The sequence below is a fragment of the Anomaloglossus baeobatrachus genome, chromosome 1, assembly GCF_048569485.1.
Source record: "Anomaloglossus baeobatrachus isolate aAnoBae1 chromosome 1, aAnoBae1.hap1, whole genome shotgun sequence".
NCBI classification, from domain to species: domain Eukaryota; kingdom Metazoa; phylum Chordata; class Amphibia; order Anura; family Aromobatidae; genus Anomaloglossus; species Anomaloglossus baeobatrachus.
In genome coordinates this window covers 654,803,669-654,821,876 of record NC_134353.1, presented here as the reverse complement: position 1 = coordinate 654,821,876, position 18,208 = coordinate 654,803,669, and the positions used below count along the sequence as shown (strand labels likewise).

Below are 18,208 nucleotides of genomic sequence, written 5' to 3'. Positions count from 1 at the left end.
AGCAATGAGATTGGACATGACCGTTGCTATTGATATAAGTCTATGTTTGGAGAAGGAAGGGGGAGACAGGAGCTCTGCCTCTACCGCTTCCCTTCCCTCTCGATTGTAGCGTTATCATTGCTAAAATGCTGTCTTAAAATGTTAAGACTAATTTTCCTTTTTCTGTGCAGTGCCAGCCAGCCGCAGTGAGTATCATCGTATACAGCAACAGCTAGAATCTGAGAAGTTTCCCCCACTTTTCCCTGGACTGCCCCCAAGAGCATTTCATATATTGAACCGAGAAGAGCAGGCCAAATATGAAAAGAAGCGTCTGGCAGGTGAGCAAGCTTAACCCCTTAACGACTGCGGGCAGTAATATTACGTCCTAGCAGTCAGTGTTACTGCCCGCGGTCTGCCGCCGGCAGCATGCCGCAATCGGCGCACATCTCAGCTGATTTTCACAGCTGAGATTTGTGCCTGCTAGGCACCAGAAGAATCGTTATCTGCTCGTACCGTTTAACCCCTTAAATGACACTGTCAATATGTGACAGCGCCATTATAACGGCATCAGCGGTAAACATTTACTTACCGGCCGATACCAAAAGTTACGTGACGTGATCATTTGACTTCCGGTGGTTGTCATGGTAGCACTGGGTCATGTGATGACTTCTGTAGCTCACATAAATTTACTTTCGGTTTCAGTCGTCCCGGAGCCGAGTGAAGCAGAAAATGAGCGTATCTGCTCTTTACAGCTGTATATCTGTGATCAGCAGATATGGCAGAACGATCGGATTGCTGATCCATGTAGTTCCCTAGGGGGACTAGTGAAAAAAAAAATTTTTTTTTTTTAATAAAAACCCAAAAACCTAAAGTTCAAATCACCCCCCTTTCGCCCTATTGAAAATTAAAGGGTTAAAAAAATAAAAAAATATACACACATTTGGTATCGCCGCGTTCAACAGCGCCCAATCTATCAAATTATAAAATCAATTAATCTGATCCGTAAATGGCGTAGCGTCAAAAAAAATTTCAAACGCCCAAATTACGTTTTTTGGTCGCCACAAATTTTGCGCAAAATGCAATAACAGGCAATCAAAACGTAGCATCTGCGCAAAAATCGTACCGTTAATGTCAGCTCGAGACGCAAAAATAAGCAGTCACTGAGCCATAGATCCCGAAAAATGAGAACGTTACGGGTCACTGAATATGGTGTAAAACGTGCACCACTTTTTTCGGACAAACTTCCGATTTTTTTTTTTTAACCCCTTATATAAAAGTAAACCTATACATGTTTGGTGTCTACGAACTCGCACTGACCACCTGAGGCATCACACCCACGCATCAGTTTTACCATATAGTGAACAGAGTGAATAAAATATCTTAAAAACAATAGTGCTATCGCACTTTTTTTTTGCAATTTTTCTGCATTTAGAATTTTTTTGCTGTTTTCCAGTACACTATATGGTAAAAATTATGGTTTGATTTTAAAACTACAGCTCGTTCTGCAAAAAATGAGCCCTCACATGACCATATTGAGTGAAAAATAAAAAAGTTACATCTCTCGGAAGAAGAATGGCGAAAAAGGGGTTAATACCGGAATATCCTAGTATATTTAAAAAGGTGGTTCACCCCTTAAATGCTTGACCCTTTATGTGCGAGTGAAAGTTGCCAATCCACAAATTCCTTTCCTCAGATTATTGCAGAAAAGCTTACAAGAAGATCCATGTCACCAGACTTGAAGACCGAGTTACTACTATTTGCCAGCGTGAGAATTCTTTTTATGTGGATACTGTGCGAGCATTCAGAGATCGCAGATACGAGTTCAAAGGACTGCACAAGGTATGATCTGGTTTCATCCAAGTTAGAAATTGATCAATTTATTTGTGCCTTGTCAAAATTTTTGAAGCACTGATGACCGCTAAGAGGATCCTTGGGACTTACCGTTGAATCCCTTTCTCGTAGCTCTCATTGTGGGACACAGGAAAGCAAGGGTGTATCCTGCTGCCAGAAGGAGGTTGACAGAATTACAACCTAAAGAAAGCATGCACCACCTCAGCAGGTGTTTCCTTACTTTCACTTAGAGATTAGTAATTGGGGGTATCTCATAGATGCCTCCCATTACTAATCTAGGGCTTAGTGGCAGCTGTGATGACAATAAACCCTTATTACTTCGATTGCCACCGCACTAGGGCAATCGGGAGGAGTCGGTTAAAGTGCTGCAATTGTCGTATCTAATGGATGTGACAATTCCAGGTGGCTGCAGGCTGCTATTTTTAGGCTGGGGAGGGCCCAATAAGCATGGGTCTCCCCAGTCTGAGAATACCAGCCCCCAGCTGTCAGGCTTTATCATACAGTTCCTCTTATTTTGATACACAGCCAAGATAAGCACACGGCTGTGGGCTGTAGCAGTATGCTTTATCTGTGCTGGGTATCATATGGGGGAACCCTACTCCTAAATATTTTATTTATTTCATACCATATGGTTGGAAGCAGTCACACACTGTCATTCAGGGTGGGGGTGCGTCTGACAACAACCAATCACAGATACCGGAGGACGGGAAAAGCCGTGCATATGCATGAAGGCTAATTCGCGACCCCGGAAGTGAGTGAGCGGCCACAGAAGCAGTTACAGCCGCGCCGGAGCCTCGGTAAAAATTATGCGTTTGCTCCTATCCCTCTATTTCTTCTACCACCATTTTTACTTGTCATATTCTGGTCCCCATAGACTTATATGGCGACCGGCGTCTGACCAGATACCCGGGATCAATCCCGGGCCGGAACCAGATTTTTTTTTTTTTCTAAATACAGTTAGGTCCGCCCGGTCCCAGTTATCTGCGAGTCCGCTCATCACTACTTGCTACCTGTAGTATTCAAAATTATATTGCCAAGCTTTTCCCTGTACACACGAAAGCACTGGAAGGGAAGGCCTGTGAGGGATCACTTGGATGAGACATCCGCATTCAGTGACTTGAGCCAAAGAACCCCACAGATCGCAAAGATATTGCTTAAAGTCTGGGCAGAACAGTTAGCAACTTTCAGAATGTCAGAACAATGATCCTTACCCTCATGAGCAATCTGATTGTGTCTTCTGCCATCTTGGTTGTTGGGGCACTGGATAAGTTGCATTGTCGCAGGTGTTTTTTCCAGATAGTAACTGCTTTGGCAACCCAGGTAGCAGTGAAAGGCCACCGCTTCAAATATTGACTTGACCGTGGATGCCATTTGTCTTTCTATGGTGTCTTTTGAGGGAAGCTGAGTCGGAGAGTGGTAAGGTTGTGGTTCTTGATAATCGAGAAAAAGGAGGATCCACCAGGGAAGGAAGGAAGGACCAGGTGTTGACATTATCTATTAGAAAAGGATACAAAACTTTTTTGTGCATTTGTTTATGGAAACTTTTTTGACATTGCGGCCACTTTTTGTTTAGCGCATTGCTGAATTTAGAGTTATTAGAAAATCATTTAGCAACAATTATCCCAAATGGTATAGAACTTGCAAGGGGAGAGGTATGCATGTCCATGAACTTGAGCACTTGATCAGAGTCTAAATCGAAGTCTGATTCAGAATTAAAGTCTAATTCCTGAGGTAACTGAGCCTCAGGGAAAGAGGAGTCTGATAGGGAATGAAGTCTTGTGGTAATGGTGCGAGAATGAGACAAACATGATGATCTCATTCTAGATCGCTTGGAGCACTGACGCAATGTGCTATACTGGTGCGGAGTGGCTGGTGAGCCCGACTCGCTCTGGGTAGTTGTCAGCATAGCAGGGCAGAAATAGATGTGTACTCGATTCACCATAGTAATCAAGGTCTGGGACACCTTGGTCAGGACTGCTATAGACCTAGATTAATGACCCAGGCTGTGGGGGTAGTACAGTCTTGTCACAGGTCATGGGGGGGGTTCTCCTGAGCTGGTAGGGGATGATAGCTGGATGCAAGCAGAGCAGATATTGCTGGTTTGACACAATGGGAATTTACACTTACATGACGCTCAAGTAAAATATGTGACCAGAAGGGTCTTGGCAGGTTGGCATGCGCAGTCCTATATAGCGACAGACATCATGCAGAGGAGACAGCAGAAAAACAAGATAACGGATGCCATAAAGAGGAGAGCCTTGCAGGGAGTCAGTGTTGTTCCTAAGGTGCTTACAGCCTGTACTGTCTTTATTGTTGGGACCACAAAGAGGCCATTGCACTCTTTCCTTATCTAGATAAGAAAGGAGAGAGGAAAATAGTAGAAAAAAACTAAATGCTATAGGCAGAAACAGTTCTGGAACTCTAGACCCATGTCTGCCTCCTACATGACACTAAGCTAAATTGAGCAGCTTGATGCCAATAGTTGGGTGTAGGAGGAGCTTATTCTTGGGTTGTAATTTTTAGTGTCTGCTTCCGAATCATGGACAAATATACCCATGGTTAACTGTGTCCTCAATGAAGCTCCAAACAAAAATATTTAACTTTTTATTTCACCCTAACAATGGGTAAAATAGTATCATGGGCATCCTGCATATGTGAAAATCCACAGTAGTCTTTGAAATCCATGTAGTTGTTGCTTAAGGCCAGGGCCACACGAGGATCTACTGCGATCCCCTCGCATCACCCTCGGCTCACGCTGGCAGTACAGCAGAGCTGAGTGTCATGCGTGTGTCCCTGCAACTGAGGTCCGACCGTGCAAGTGGACCTCAGCTGCGGGGGACGGGCAGGTGCTGCGGAGGGGAGGGATTTCTTTCCCTCTCTCCTCCATAGCCGGCTATTGCGATTCTCGCACTGCGCTCTCGGCACACCGGTGTACCGCGTGTACAGTGCGATTTTTTTTTTTTTTTTTTTTTTTTTTTTTTTCTCTCGCCCCATACACTTGAATGGGTGCGAGAGAAAACAGTCTCGCATTACAATCGCAACATGCTGCAATTGTTTTCTCAGTCCGATTAGGGCTAAGAAAATAATCGCTCATGAGTGCTGACACACAGGCTAATATTGGTCCGAGTGGAATGCAATATTTTTTTACTTATTTTTTATCGCACTGCACTCACACCGTTTTTCTCGCCATGTGGCTTAGGCCTTATGCGATGTATTTGTTGACAACGCAGTTGTAGAGAAACCAATCATATTGTTCAAAACTCACTCTTGTTTGACAATTTTACCTAAAAATTTCCAGCAGAATGTAGTCAGTCTAGCAGTGAATGAGAGCTGATGCAATGAATTCTCTATTTTAGATTATAACACTGTTCTGGTTTTTCTTTTTGTTTTTTCTTTTTTTTTATGGGTTATAGAAGTGTATGATATTAATAGAAAAAAATCTCTATTCTTTAATTCAATACAAGATGTTTTTAAACCCACCCTAGGTTTGGAAGAAAAAATTGTCTGCTGCATGTGAGAGTGGAGACGCTGCTGAAATAAAGCGCTGCAAGAACATGGAGATTTTGTATGAATCCCTGCAGCTGGCCCATAAGTGCATCCTGAACTCCTTCTATGGATATGTAATGCGCAAGGGGTATGTCTAAAACCTGCAGATAATATAAGATTGGGGACCGTTAATTAATTTTTTACACTTGGATAAATCGTCTGTTTTGCCTTGTTTGGTTGTTTTTGTTTTCTGGATTACATATGTTCCCTATTATTTTTTATAAAAAAATAAAATGTTTATTATCAGGGCGCGATGGTATTCTATGGAGATGGCTGGAATCGTATGTTATACAGGAGCCAATATTATCACTCAAGCAAGGGAGCTGGTTGAACAGATAGGGTGAGTAACAGGAAAATTTACAATTATTTATTTTTTTACTTTATGTACACTATTTTTCCTACAGAAAACAGTGCATCTGTGTCATGATTTTCACACTTATAGCCATTTTTGAATTTTTGCCACTTTTCAAAGCAGTTTATGGTCTAGGTATGGCACTTTTTTTTTCCCCTGCACAGGCTTCACTATAAAAAATGCATCAAAAACCCTTCCAAAAGAGTGTGGGGGGGCAAAAAGCATGAAATTTAAGGACACTTTTTTTTTTTTTTTCCTTTTTAAGCCAAAAAAAATCCCCCAAAATTGAGCACAGTAAGCCTCTGAAATTGGTTTTAATGAGAATATATTATTACTGGGACCCTTTCAATCTCAGCAATGAGGTCTTCAAATTCCCCTGTGTGAATAGAGCAGTAGTGTACAGTGGAACCTTGGTTAACGAGAACAATTCGTTCTGGGAGTGTGCTTGTTAACCAAGTTACTCGTCTAGCAACGCATGATTAGGAAATCATTGCAATGCAGACAATTCGTTCCTCAACTTGTTAAATGTCCCATCCTGGTCCCCTATTGTGCCAGTCCACAAATGTACAATCACGCAGAAGCATGCACAAACACACACATATTATGCTCACCTTACCTTCCATTCCATCGCCGGCCTCCTGGATCTTGCAGTTCGCCGGTACAGGATGTGTATCGGGTAACCATCGCGACAAGGGAGGACTTTCCTCTGCCAGAGCACTGACGTCAAAGGTAGGAGCCGCTTGCCTCTGATTGGTCAGCGTGCTGCCTTTGAGTACCGCTGACAGCGGAAGTTCCTCCCTCGTCGCAATGGTTACCAATACACATCCTGCAAACTACAAGAACTGAGCATAATGTGTGTGTTTGTGCTGACTGTAAGAGCGGGTCAGAGCATAGTGGATGTACGGAACCAGAAGTGTGTGCGGTGAGTATTTTGCTCTTACGGCAAAGCTTGCTCATAAAGTGAGTTTCAAATTTACAGCAAGCTTTGCTCGTTAAGCGGAATATTCGCTAACTGGGTTACTCGTTAACCGAGGTTCCACTGTAGTTTGGAGCAGTGGATCAAGCACACAGTAATGATACCTTTTTATCACCTATTGTGTGGATCAGATTTTATTTAGTGAGAACACCTCTTGGCCTTAACCAATAACATGCTATTGCTCAGATTATACCAAATCCCATAATTTTACACACTAAGTCAGGTATGATGAGTTATCACAACTGTGTACCTGAGTCTCCCTGAGAATGCTCTTTGGAGACTCTCCTCATATATGGCAGATTTGTTGCACAGATTTCTGCAACTTTCCATGTGCATAGAAGTTGTTGTTACTTGTGCAATAATGTCTACAAGCTCCATTCAGGTGGCAAATGTTTGGGGTTTTTTTCCCTGAGATATACACTCATTAGAAATTTTGCATATGTTTATTACTTTTATAGAAGCATGGCATAATATTATTTATTTTTTAATATATAGGAGACCTTTGGAATTAGACACAGATGGTATATGGTGTGTTCTCCCAAATAGTTTCCCTGAGAACTTTGTAATCAAATCCAATAATGCAAAAAAGCCAAAAGTGACCATTTCCTATCCAGGTGCCATGCTCAATATCTTAGTGAAGGTAAGACATTAAAATTAAAGTGATGTGATGAATATTTTCATACCTCTGCCACATTAGTATGCTTTACATGGCTGTAAACCAAAAACGTTTTAAATGGTATGCCTCTAGAATAATCATTCTATCTCTTTAAAGAAATAGAATTCTTTCCTTAAGTTACTATGGAAAAATACACTCTTCACACAGAAGATGAATTCAGAAAAATCTTATTTAGTCTTAGCACTAAGGTGTTGTCTTGAGAATTGCACAATAAGTAAGTTACTGCACTGTTTGGATTAGGCGACGCACTGTTTAGCAAAGCAAAACAAAAAATCTTGCTAAGGCCGAAATCAGACGAACGTACTTCACTGTTTACATCAGCGGGGCTTGTGTGCATCAATGATGATACAAGCTATGCCGTTGGTAGTGTATTTTGCCAACAGTGACTCCCCTGGCAACAGGTTCCAGCTGAGGTGGCAGACTAAGCATATTGCCCAGCGTCGGCAGCAGGACGTTGTGTGATGAGGCTGATTGTATTGACAACATACAACACTGATTCAGTGTGGCTCCTTTTATGTGTGACATATTACTGTGTGGAAGAAAGACCTGGCAATCTACTTCCATATTATGCCATAAGATCTTGATAGAGAGTGCAATTAAAGGAATTCAATACAGTGTTGGAAGAGTCTCTCCTAGGTTGAAAGTCACTTAACATTCTACTGGGGAAGAGTTATTGCTAGACCTCATTATGATAAATGCATATGATGCACTAGGATTAATGTCACAAGGGTGTCTTGGTGCTGATGTCACTTGGTCAAAAGATCAAAAGCTGTAGAGATAGCATCAGTTTCAGAACTTGGAACATACGAACCATATGAGCCAAATCAATCTCTAAATCGTCAAAGCAAAAATGGACAGAACAGGCTTAACTTACTCGGTATTAGCGATCTAACGTGGACTGAATCCGAACATTTCCAGCCAAACTAATATTGGGTCTACTATTCTGGTAATGACAACTGTATCACTTTTATTCTCATCCAAAGATTGTCCGACACTGTCCTTAAGTACATTGCATCAACGATAATCCTCTTGATGCGACAACAAGCAGCCTAATCCTTGTCAGTCACAAGTCTAATCAAGAAAACAATTAGATGCCATGGAGGAGGATGTTGAACTATTCTACAATCCGGTTCAAGAGGAAATTGACAAGACGCCAAACCAAAACTTGTTCATTATCCTGTTAGACTTTGAATGCCAAAGTGGGCAACTGCAAAGATGGGACTGTTATTAAAAACTTTGAACTTGGTGAAGGAAACAAAGCTGGAGGAAGATTCATTGTTTTTTAAGACAAATGAACTGTCCATCATGAACACATTTGTTCTGAAATCACCAAAATGAGACTCTACACATGGACATTATCACATTGGATCTATAAGAATCAGATTGCCTGCATATGTGCTCCCCGAAGATGGAGGTCATCTGTCATTGCCATGAAAACAAGGCCAGGAGCTGACTGATGTCAAAAGTTCATGATCTGTTCCACAAAGATTAAAGTAAATCTGCGCTAACAGATTAGACAACAGGCCATTTCCAAGTTTGATTTCATCAATATACCTGAAGATTTTGGACCGCTCTGCACAACCGAACTGAGGAACTATGAACACATATAATTACAATTAATGAGGCAAAATATATCCCTTTTGTCATGGTTAACAGAAGAGACTCTGAAGATCTAAAAAAGATTAATGGCAAAGGCAACAGGTAACAAGCAAGATGCAAACATCAGTAAAGGACAAAAGAGCCAATCAAGCAGACAATACACTTTATCATCTAAATTTATGTAAAGAGCTAAAAAGTGAACATCTGAGAAGATCAGGAAGGCATAACTAAAGATCAAAGAGATATAACGAAAGTTTCAATCAAGTGTGGACATGTTGAGACACCAGCAGGAACAAATCAAAGAAAGATGGAAAGAGTACATGAAGCACCTCTACAAGAACGACTCCGTTACAGGAAGAAAGTCTGGAAATGATAGAGTGCCTGGCATCCTGAATCACTTACGTCATTGCTGTAGTTAAGCTTTTGTCAAACGATGGATGTAACAATATTCCAGTAGAGCTAATAAAGTCCGGTGAAGCATCAGTTGATGCCATCACATGCTGTGTCAATAGATATGGATAACTGGTAAATGGTCCAAGGACTGGACAAGATCGGTGTTTATTCTTATTCCAAAGAAGGAAGATGCTACTGACTGTGGGGACATGAGGGTCAGTGGGTACTTTGCTGGCCTGTCTGTCTTTAGAAGAACCGCGCGGAGCAGTGCTCATCCCTTTTTAATTCTTGTACTCCTCGTGTGCAGAACACTATACCGTCAACACAGGGTAAAGTTACCACACTCTGAACTTTATTGGGTTCAATAGCATATAGTACATTCCCAGCAAGAACCCAAGATTGTACAAACAACTGTCTTGCCTTTCCCCTGGCCCGCCAGTAGTTAGAATCTTCAGGGCATCGAGTCCAATAATCCCCGGCAGCAGTACCCCCCTTTTGGTGGGCTCCCACTGAGAGGAGATAGTGGCAAGCTTAGGAAGCTGACTGAGCACAACAAGGTATGTAGCCAAGTGACTAGATTGTTCCAACCTTGTTTACTCCAAGTGAACTTGTGGGCTCAGTATTGAGCAGTGGAGTATTTTTGGAATCCTCCAGCTGGATGATGGACTCTTGGCTAAAGTCCTGAAGCATGACACTGGTGACAGATGCAAGGCCCTTTTTTATATCCCTCAGTTCCTATATCAGAGTATTGTGCCTTACAGCATTTGTGTGAGATGGCTGCTCCCTCATTAGTCGCCAGTACAATCCAACTGCATAATTGACTTTCCAATGATGTAGTCTAGGGGGGCTGAGGCATTCCACAGATTAGCAGAGAAAAGAGGACTCTGAACAGTCTAACATGAAACGATGGCTAATATCTCTTGATTTACCGAACAAAGGAGCAATATGTCTGGCATAATTAACCGTTCACCCCGTATAAGTGCCCAGATTGACGCTGAGCCGTCACAGAAATGATAATTCTATTGCGCTCATATACCTCATGCCAGCAAAATACACCTCAAGATCATGCAAAGATGGTTACAGCCTTACTTTGAGAAAGAGGTGCCAGAGGAACAAGCAGGGTTCAGAAGAGAGCGAGGAAGAAAAGATGTGATTGTTAACATTAGATAATAGAAAGGCCAAAGAATACAACCAGGAGAAGTATCTTTGTTTCATTAATTACATCTTCAACTGTGCCGATCACTCGAAACCTTAAAATACCATGAAGGATATGGGTGTGCGAAACCATGTGATCAACCTCATTAGGAACCTTTTCATCGACCAAAAAGCAACATTCTGAATGGAACACTGCAACACTGCATGGTTCAAAGTAGAACGGGGTGTCAAGCAAGTCTCCATCCTCTCACCATTTCTGTTCAACTTGTATTCAGAACCTATTTTCAGGACGGCTGGACTTGCCAAAAAGGAATAAAAATTGCTGGACGAATTCTCAACCATCTTAAATATGCAGACGACACAATATTGATGGCAACAATCGTAGATGGAATGAAGGGCTTATTACGGAGTATCGAGCGGGAAAGCTTGAACATGGGACTCCTCCTCAATACAAAGAAGGGAAAGATCTTGACTACTTCCAGGTACAACTTGGACACATTTGAGATGGACGATGATGAACAGGAAGTTGTAAAGGATATCAACCTACTCTGATCGATGATCACTCAAAATGCAGCAACAACAGAAGTCAACAGAATAGCTAGGAGCAAATAAACAATTGAGTCACTGGACAAGGGCTTCAAATCAAGGAACATTTCACTGGTGACGAAGACAAAGCTCATACATACTTTGGTCTTTTCTGTGGTGACATCTGAATGCGAAACCTGGCGATAAACAAATAAGACAGAACAAGAATCAACTGTTTCGAAATGTGGTGCTGGAGAAAGATGTCCCCAATACCATGGATGGCAAGTAAAAAAAAAACAAAAAACAATTTTGTAACAATCAAGCCATACATGTCACTTGAAGCAAGAATCACCAAGCTACGACTTGCCTGCTTTGAACGCATAAGAAGAGCGCTATCCTTGGAGAAAGACATAATGGTCAAAAGAATAGAAGGAGCAATACAAAGAGGAAGACTGCAACACAATAGCTTGATGCAGTCAAAGAAATGATGGTGAAGATCTTGTATGACCTATCTAGACTTGCACAAGATCAATCTTGCCACAGATCTTTCATCCAATAAGTCATCATGGCTCGAGATCAAGCCAAATGCTGTTCAAAAAAATAAAAACGAAAAGGACCGCAATGCCCAAAGTTGCAGTATCATATAAATGCTTGAGGCTATAAGTTCGGGTTATGAGACCTGCAGTCAGTCCGGGAATCGCAAACAGTATACTAATTGGAATAAGCCATCTGAGCCCAGTGTGTTCATCTTATAGTCCAGAGGCAGCTTATTGTAATCAAGGAGAATTATGTCCGTGAAATTCACAATCCTCGAGAAAATTTTAGAGTGGCAGGCTTTTTCGCCTCTTGCCCGATACTGATCAGTGCGGGGTAGGAGAGAAAGCTACCAGGACCTGCATGGATGCTGCACGTCCCGACTAGTCTAAGGATCTTCTAGACAATGGAATCGTCATATGCATGAAAGGAACATCAAAATGTGGTAGTGTACACGCATTGTCCACACACAGTTCAGCTACACATAGTTTAGCTATGTGTGTATGTCCATGTGGACATGACCGAGCAGTGCGTGTGTATTTACATGTGCATTGCAGAGAGTGTACATATGTGTGCTGTAAAGCTATATGTGTTTAATGCACATATCATAAAGAAATGCAAACAATAGCTTTAGTATCTGTATTCTACCGTAGTACATTAAAGTTTTTGATATTGCCCCTCCACTTCTTTACACTGATAGAGTTCTGTTTTTGCTATAATTTTTTTTTCTTTTATAAGGTCTAAACTTAGGTTGTGTCTTTTAGTAAGGCAAGTTCAATAGTCACAGGAAAATATCTAGCTGATTGATTTCTTGTTTATAATTCTCCAGGAAGGCTTCACAAACCATCAGTACCAGGAGCTGGTTGATCCATCAACATTAACCTATATAACCCGCTCTGAAAATAGTATCTTCTTTGAAGTGGATGGGCCATATCTTGCCATGATCCTCCCAGCATCTAAGGAAGAAGGAAAAAAGCTGAAGAAAAGGTTGGTTCTCAGTCCATGTTGCACTGTTGTTTTAAAGTTGTACTTGGATGGTATGGCTTTCTTTCAGAACCAAAGTACATGTTGATTTAGGCTGGATTTAAGCAAAATAATCTATATAGAAATGACTCGTGTAAATTTGTAAAACAGTTAATATTCTAGAATAAAAAAAAATTTCTTTGTCGCTCCATTGGGAGACCCAGACAATTGGGTGTATAGGCTATGCCTCCGGAGGCCACACAAAGTATTACACTAAAAGTGTAAAGCCCCTCCCCTTCTGCCTATACACCCCCCGTGCTCCCACGGGCTCCTCAGTTTTTTGCTTTGTGCGAAGGAGGCAGACATGCACGCAAGCTCCACAGCTTAGTCAGCAGCAGCTGCTGACTATGTCGGATGGAAGAAAAGAGGGCCCTTAACAGGGCCCCCAGCATGCTCCCTTCTCACCCCACTCTTGTCGGCGGTGTTGTTAAGGTTGAGGTATCCATTGCGGGTACGGAGGCTGGAGCCCACATGCTGTTTAACTTCCCCATCCCCCTTAGGGCTCTGGGTGAAGTGGGATCCTAATCGGTCTCCAGGCACTGAGACCGTGCTCCATCCACAGCTCCTGAGGACTCTGCTGGATAGGAGCCGAGTATCGTTCAGGGACATGACCCTGCTACTTTGAGGTACTCTGTGTCCCCGTGGGGACCGCGCACAGCAACACTCCAGCATTGCTGGGTGTGCTAGTGCACCGGGGACCGCGGCGCTGACTGCGTTTGTGCCATTACACACTGCAGCGTCGCTGAGTGTGTTAGTGTATGGGGACTGCCGCGCTGACCGCCGCTGCCATTGTGATTACTGCGGCGCGGCTGGGACTGTTAGTGCGCCGGGGACTTCCGCGCCGACCGCGCTTATACGGCGGCCGCGCTTATAACTCGAGTCCCCGGCTTTTGCGGCCTAGTCTCTTTTTCTTCCCGCCCCCAGCCCTGCCAGTCAGGGGAAGGGCGGGACGCTGTACAGGACGGCAGCACTGAGGGCTGGAGCATGCTTTGCATACTCCACCCCCCTCACTGTGCACAGTGGGGCACCAGTTCCCGCACTTTCTGGGTCACGCCCACGGCTCCCTCCTCTCCTCAGGACGCCGGCAGCCATTCCTGTCAGCTCCTCTGACGCTGCAGAGGGGAGACAAGCTCTGGGGGACCCAGGTAGGGATTCTGGTGGCCATACAACCGCTTTAAGCGGGCGGTAAGCAGCACCTGAGGTGCTGGCCCCACTTGTGCAGAAGTGTAATTATAGATTATATGTTTATAGGCTATACTTTACACTGTATGGTGCACGGTTGATTTCTGGCTATATACCCTATTGTGTTGCTCAGGGGAGACAACAGCATGGCGCCCACAAGAGGCAGGGGTGCCAAAACACAGGCTTACTATGCTGCCTGCGCCGCATGTACGACCTCGCTACCGGCAGGTTCCACTGACCCTCATTGTGTGCACTGCTCGGCCCCTGTGGCACTTGCTCAGCCGGAGCCTCTGCTAAGGGGGGCCCAGGGGGAACCACCAGCTAACACTGTCCAGGTGACAGGGACGGAGTTTGCAGTTTTTACTGACAGACTTTCTGAGACTATGGCTAAGATTCTAGAAGCTTTGCAGTCCAGACCGGTATCTCAGACCATGGGCACTGTGGAATCATTGCCCCCTGGTTCCCCTCAGTTGGAACAACAATGTTCCCCCGGGGTGTCTCATAGATCCCAGGGTGAGGTCTCTGACACGGACCGCAGCCCCAGACCGCCTAAGCGAGCTCGCTGGGAAATCCCCTCGACCTCATCACATTGTTCAGGGTCTCAGAGGGAGGACTCTCTGTATGATGAAGCGGAGGTAGCTGATCAGGATTCTGATCCTGAGGCCGCTCTCAACCTTGATACTCCTGATGGTGACGCCATAGTGAATGATCTTATCGCGTCCATACATCAAATGTTGGATATTTCTCCCTCGGCTCCTCCAGTGGAGGAGTCAGCCTCTCAGCAGGAGAAATTTCGTTTCAGGTTCCCCAAGCGCACAACGAGTATGTTTCTGGATCACTCCGACTTCAGAGAGGCAGTCCAGAAACACCGAGTTTGTCCAGATAAGCGTTTTTCCAAGCGCCTTAAGGATACACGTTATCCCTTCCCCCCTGACGTGGTCAAGGGCTGGACTCAGTGTCCCAAGGTGGATCCTCCAATCTCCAGACTGGCGGCTAGATCCATAGTTGCAGTTGAAGATGGGGCTTCGCTCAAGGATGCCACTGACAGACAGATGGAGCTCTGGTTGAAATCCATCTATGAAGCTATCGGCGCGTCTTTTGCTCCAGCATTCGCAGCCGTATGGGCACTCCAAGCTATTGCAGCGGGTCAAGCGCAAATTGACGCACTCACACGTACGTCTGCGCCGCAAGTGGCGTCCATAACTTCTCAAACGTCGGCATTTGCGTCCTACGCTATTAATGCTGTCCTGGACTCTGCGAGCCGTACGGCGGTTGCAGCCGACAATTCGGTGGCAATACGCAGGGCCTTGTGGCTACGGGAATGGAAGGCAGATTCGGCTTCCAAAAAGTGCTTAACCGGTTTGCCATTTTCTGGCGACCGTTTGTTTGGTGAGAGGCTGGATGAAATCATCAAACAATCCAAGGGAAAGGAAACATCCTTACCCCAGGCCAAACCAAAATTACCCCAACAGAGGAGGGGACAGTCGAGGTTTCGGTCCTTTCGGGGTGCGGGCAGGTCCCAATTCTCCTCGTACAAAAGGCCTCAGAAGGATCAGAGGAACTCCGATCCATGGCGGTCTAAGTCACGCCCTAAAAAGACCGCCGGAGGTGCCGCTACCAAGGCTGCTTCCTCATGACTTACGGCCTCCTCACACCGCATCCTCGGTCGGTGGCAGGCTCTCCCGCTTTTCCGACATTTGGCTGCCACAGGTAAAAGACCGTTGGGTGAGAGACATTCTGTCTCACGGTTACAGGATAGAGTTCAGCTCTCGTCCTCCGACTCGATTTTTCAGAACATCTCCGCCTCCCGAGCGAGCTGATGCTCTTCTGCAGGCGCTGGGCACTCTGAAGACAGAAGAAGTGGTGGTCCCTGTTCCTCTTCAGCAACAGGGTCACGGTTTTTACTCCAACCTGTTTGTGGTTCCAAAGAAGGACGGGTCTTTCCGTCCTGTCCTGGACCTAAAACTGCTCAACAAACACGTCAAGGCCAGGCGGTTCCGGATGGAATCCCTCCGCTCCATCATCGCCTCAATGTCCCAAGGAGATTTCCTTGCATCGATCGATATCAAAGATGCTTATCTCCACGTACCGATTGCTCCAGAGCATCAGCGCTTCCTGCGCTTCGCCATAGGAGATGAACACCTTCAGTTCGTGGCACTGCTGTTCGGCCTGGCGACAGCCCCACGGGTTTTCACCAAGGTCATGGCTGCAGTAGTTGCGGTCCTCCACTCTCAGGGTCACTCGGTGATCCCTTACTTAGACGATCTGCTGGTCAAGGCTCCCTCTCAAGAGGCATGCCAGCACAGCCTCACCGCTACTCTGGAGACTCTCCAGAGTTTCGGGTGGATCATCAATTTTCCAAAGTCAAATCTGACACCGGCCCAATCGCTGACATATCTTGGCATGGAGTTTCATACCCTCTCAGCGATAGTGAAGCTTCCGCTGAACAAGCAGCGTTCACTACAGACGGGGGTGCAATCTCTCCTTCAAGGTCAGTCACACCCCTTGAGGCGCCTCATGCACTTCCTGGGGAAGATGGTGGCAGCAATGGAGGCAGTCCCTTTCGCGCAGTTTCACCTGCGTCCTCTTCAATGGGACATCCTACGCAAATGGGACAGGAAGCCGACGTCCCTCGACAGGAACGTCTCCCTCGCTCAGGCAACCAAAGCTTCCCTTCGGTGGTGGCTTCATCCCACTTCATTATCGAAGGGGAAATCCTTCCTACCCCCATCCTGGGCGGTGGTCACGACGGACGCGAGTCTGTCAGGGTGGGGAGCAGTTTTTCTCCACCACAGGGCTCAGGGTACGTGGACTCGGCAAGAGTCCTCACTTCAGATCAATGTTCTGGAGATCAGGGCAGTGTATCTAGCCCTAAAAGCGTTCCAGCAGTGGCTGGAAGGCAAGCAGATCCGAATTCAGTCGGACAACTCCACAGCGGTGGCTTACATCAACCACCAAGGAGGAACACGCAGTCGGCAAGCCTTCCAGGAAGTCCGGCGGATTTTGATGTGGGTGGAAGCCACGGCCTCCATCTCCGCAGTTCACATCCCGGGCGTGGAAAACTGGGAAGCAGATTTTCTCAGTCGCCAGGGCATGGACGCAGGGGAATGGTCCCTTCACCCGGACGTGTTTCAGGAGATCTGTTGCCGCTGGGGGATGCCGGACGTCGACCTAATGGCGTCCCGGCACAACAACAAGGTCACGGCATTCATGGCACGTTCTCACGATCACAGAGCTCTGGCGGCAGACGCCTTAGTTCAGGATTGGTCGCAGTTTCAACTCCCTTATGTGTTTCCTCCGCTGGCACTGTTGCCCAGAGTGTTACGCAAGATCAGGGCCGACTGCCGCCGCGCCATCCTCGTCGCTCCAGACTGGCCGAGGAGGTCGTGGTACCCGGATCTGTGGCATCTCACGGTCGGCCAACCGTGGGCACTACCAGACCGACCAGACTTGCTGTCTCAAGGGCCGTTTTTCCATCTGAATTCTGCGGCCCTCAACCTGACTGTGTGGCCATTGAGTCCTGGATCTTAGCGTCTTCAGGATTATCTCAAGAGGTCATTGCCACTATGAGACAGGCTAGGAAACCAACGTCCGCCAAGATCTACCACAGGACGTGGAAAATATTCCTGTCATGGTGCTCTGATCAGGGTTTTTCTCCCTGGCCATTTGCCTTGCCCACTTTTCTGTCCTTTCTTCAGCCCGGATTGGAAAAGGGTTTGTCGCTTGGCTCCCTTAAGGGACAAGTCTCTGCGCTCTCTGTGTTTTTTCAGAAGCGCTTGGCCAGACTTCCACAGGTACGCACGTTCCTGCAGGGGGTTTGTCACATCGTCCCTCCTTACAAACGTCCGTTGGAACCCTGGGATCTGAACAGGGTGCTGATGGTTCTTCAGAAACCACCGTTCGAGCCAATGAGGGATATTTCTCTCGCACGCCTTTCGCAGAAAGTGGTTTTCCTAGTAGCAGTCACTTCACTTCGGAGAGTGTCTGAGCTAGCAGCATTATATACGGATAAGGCTGCACATCAAACTTAGATAATAGTATAATGCCTCAAGCATATGGACAAATATTGGAATATACAATGAAAAATGCTACTTGCTAATTTGAACATGTGAATAATGAATTGCATACCTGCCATGAATATTAGGAAAAAGGAGATATTTAGCAATCGCATTGATCAATGTAACTGAGCCCCAAGGCCTCGTCAAGGCATATCTCTATATTGGGGTCCCTAGCTCTGTGACCCTAACTGTGTGTCATCTCATTGCAATTAAAAACTGCTGTGGGTGGAGAGGGGTAACTAAGGACTTTCTTATATAGGAGATGGAAAAAACATGGCCGAAAGGGGCGGAGCTGTGTTCACATTCAGAAAAAAAACTACATATAACTGAATAGGATAACTGAAGTGAGCACTAATATA

At 45.3% G+C, this 18,208-nt stretch overlaps 1 protein-coding gene across 1 annotated transcript in view; it reads left to right on the top strand.

Moving 5' to 3' along the window:
• The window catches only part of POLE (DNA polymerase epsilon, catalytic subunit), a 239,812-nt gene that overhangs the window by 101,627 nt on the left and 119,977 nt on the right, over window positions 1-18,208 (top strand). Inside the window, exons 19-24 of the mRNA XM_075319950.1 lie at window positions 171-317; window positions 1,673-1,818; window positions 5,316-5,464; window positions 5,624-5,716; window positions 7,200-7,344; window positions 12,416-12,573. Of these exons, the coding sequence (XP_075176065.1) occupies window positions 171-317; window positions 1,673-1,818; window positions 5,316-5,464; window positions 5,624-5,716; window positions 7,200-7,344; window positions 12,416-12,573 (838 nt within the window). The remainder of the gene's footprint in view (window positions 1-170; window positions 318-1,672; window positions 1,819-5,315; window positions 5,465-5,623; window positions 5,717-7,199; window positions 7,345-12,415; window positions 12,574-18,208) is intronic.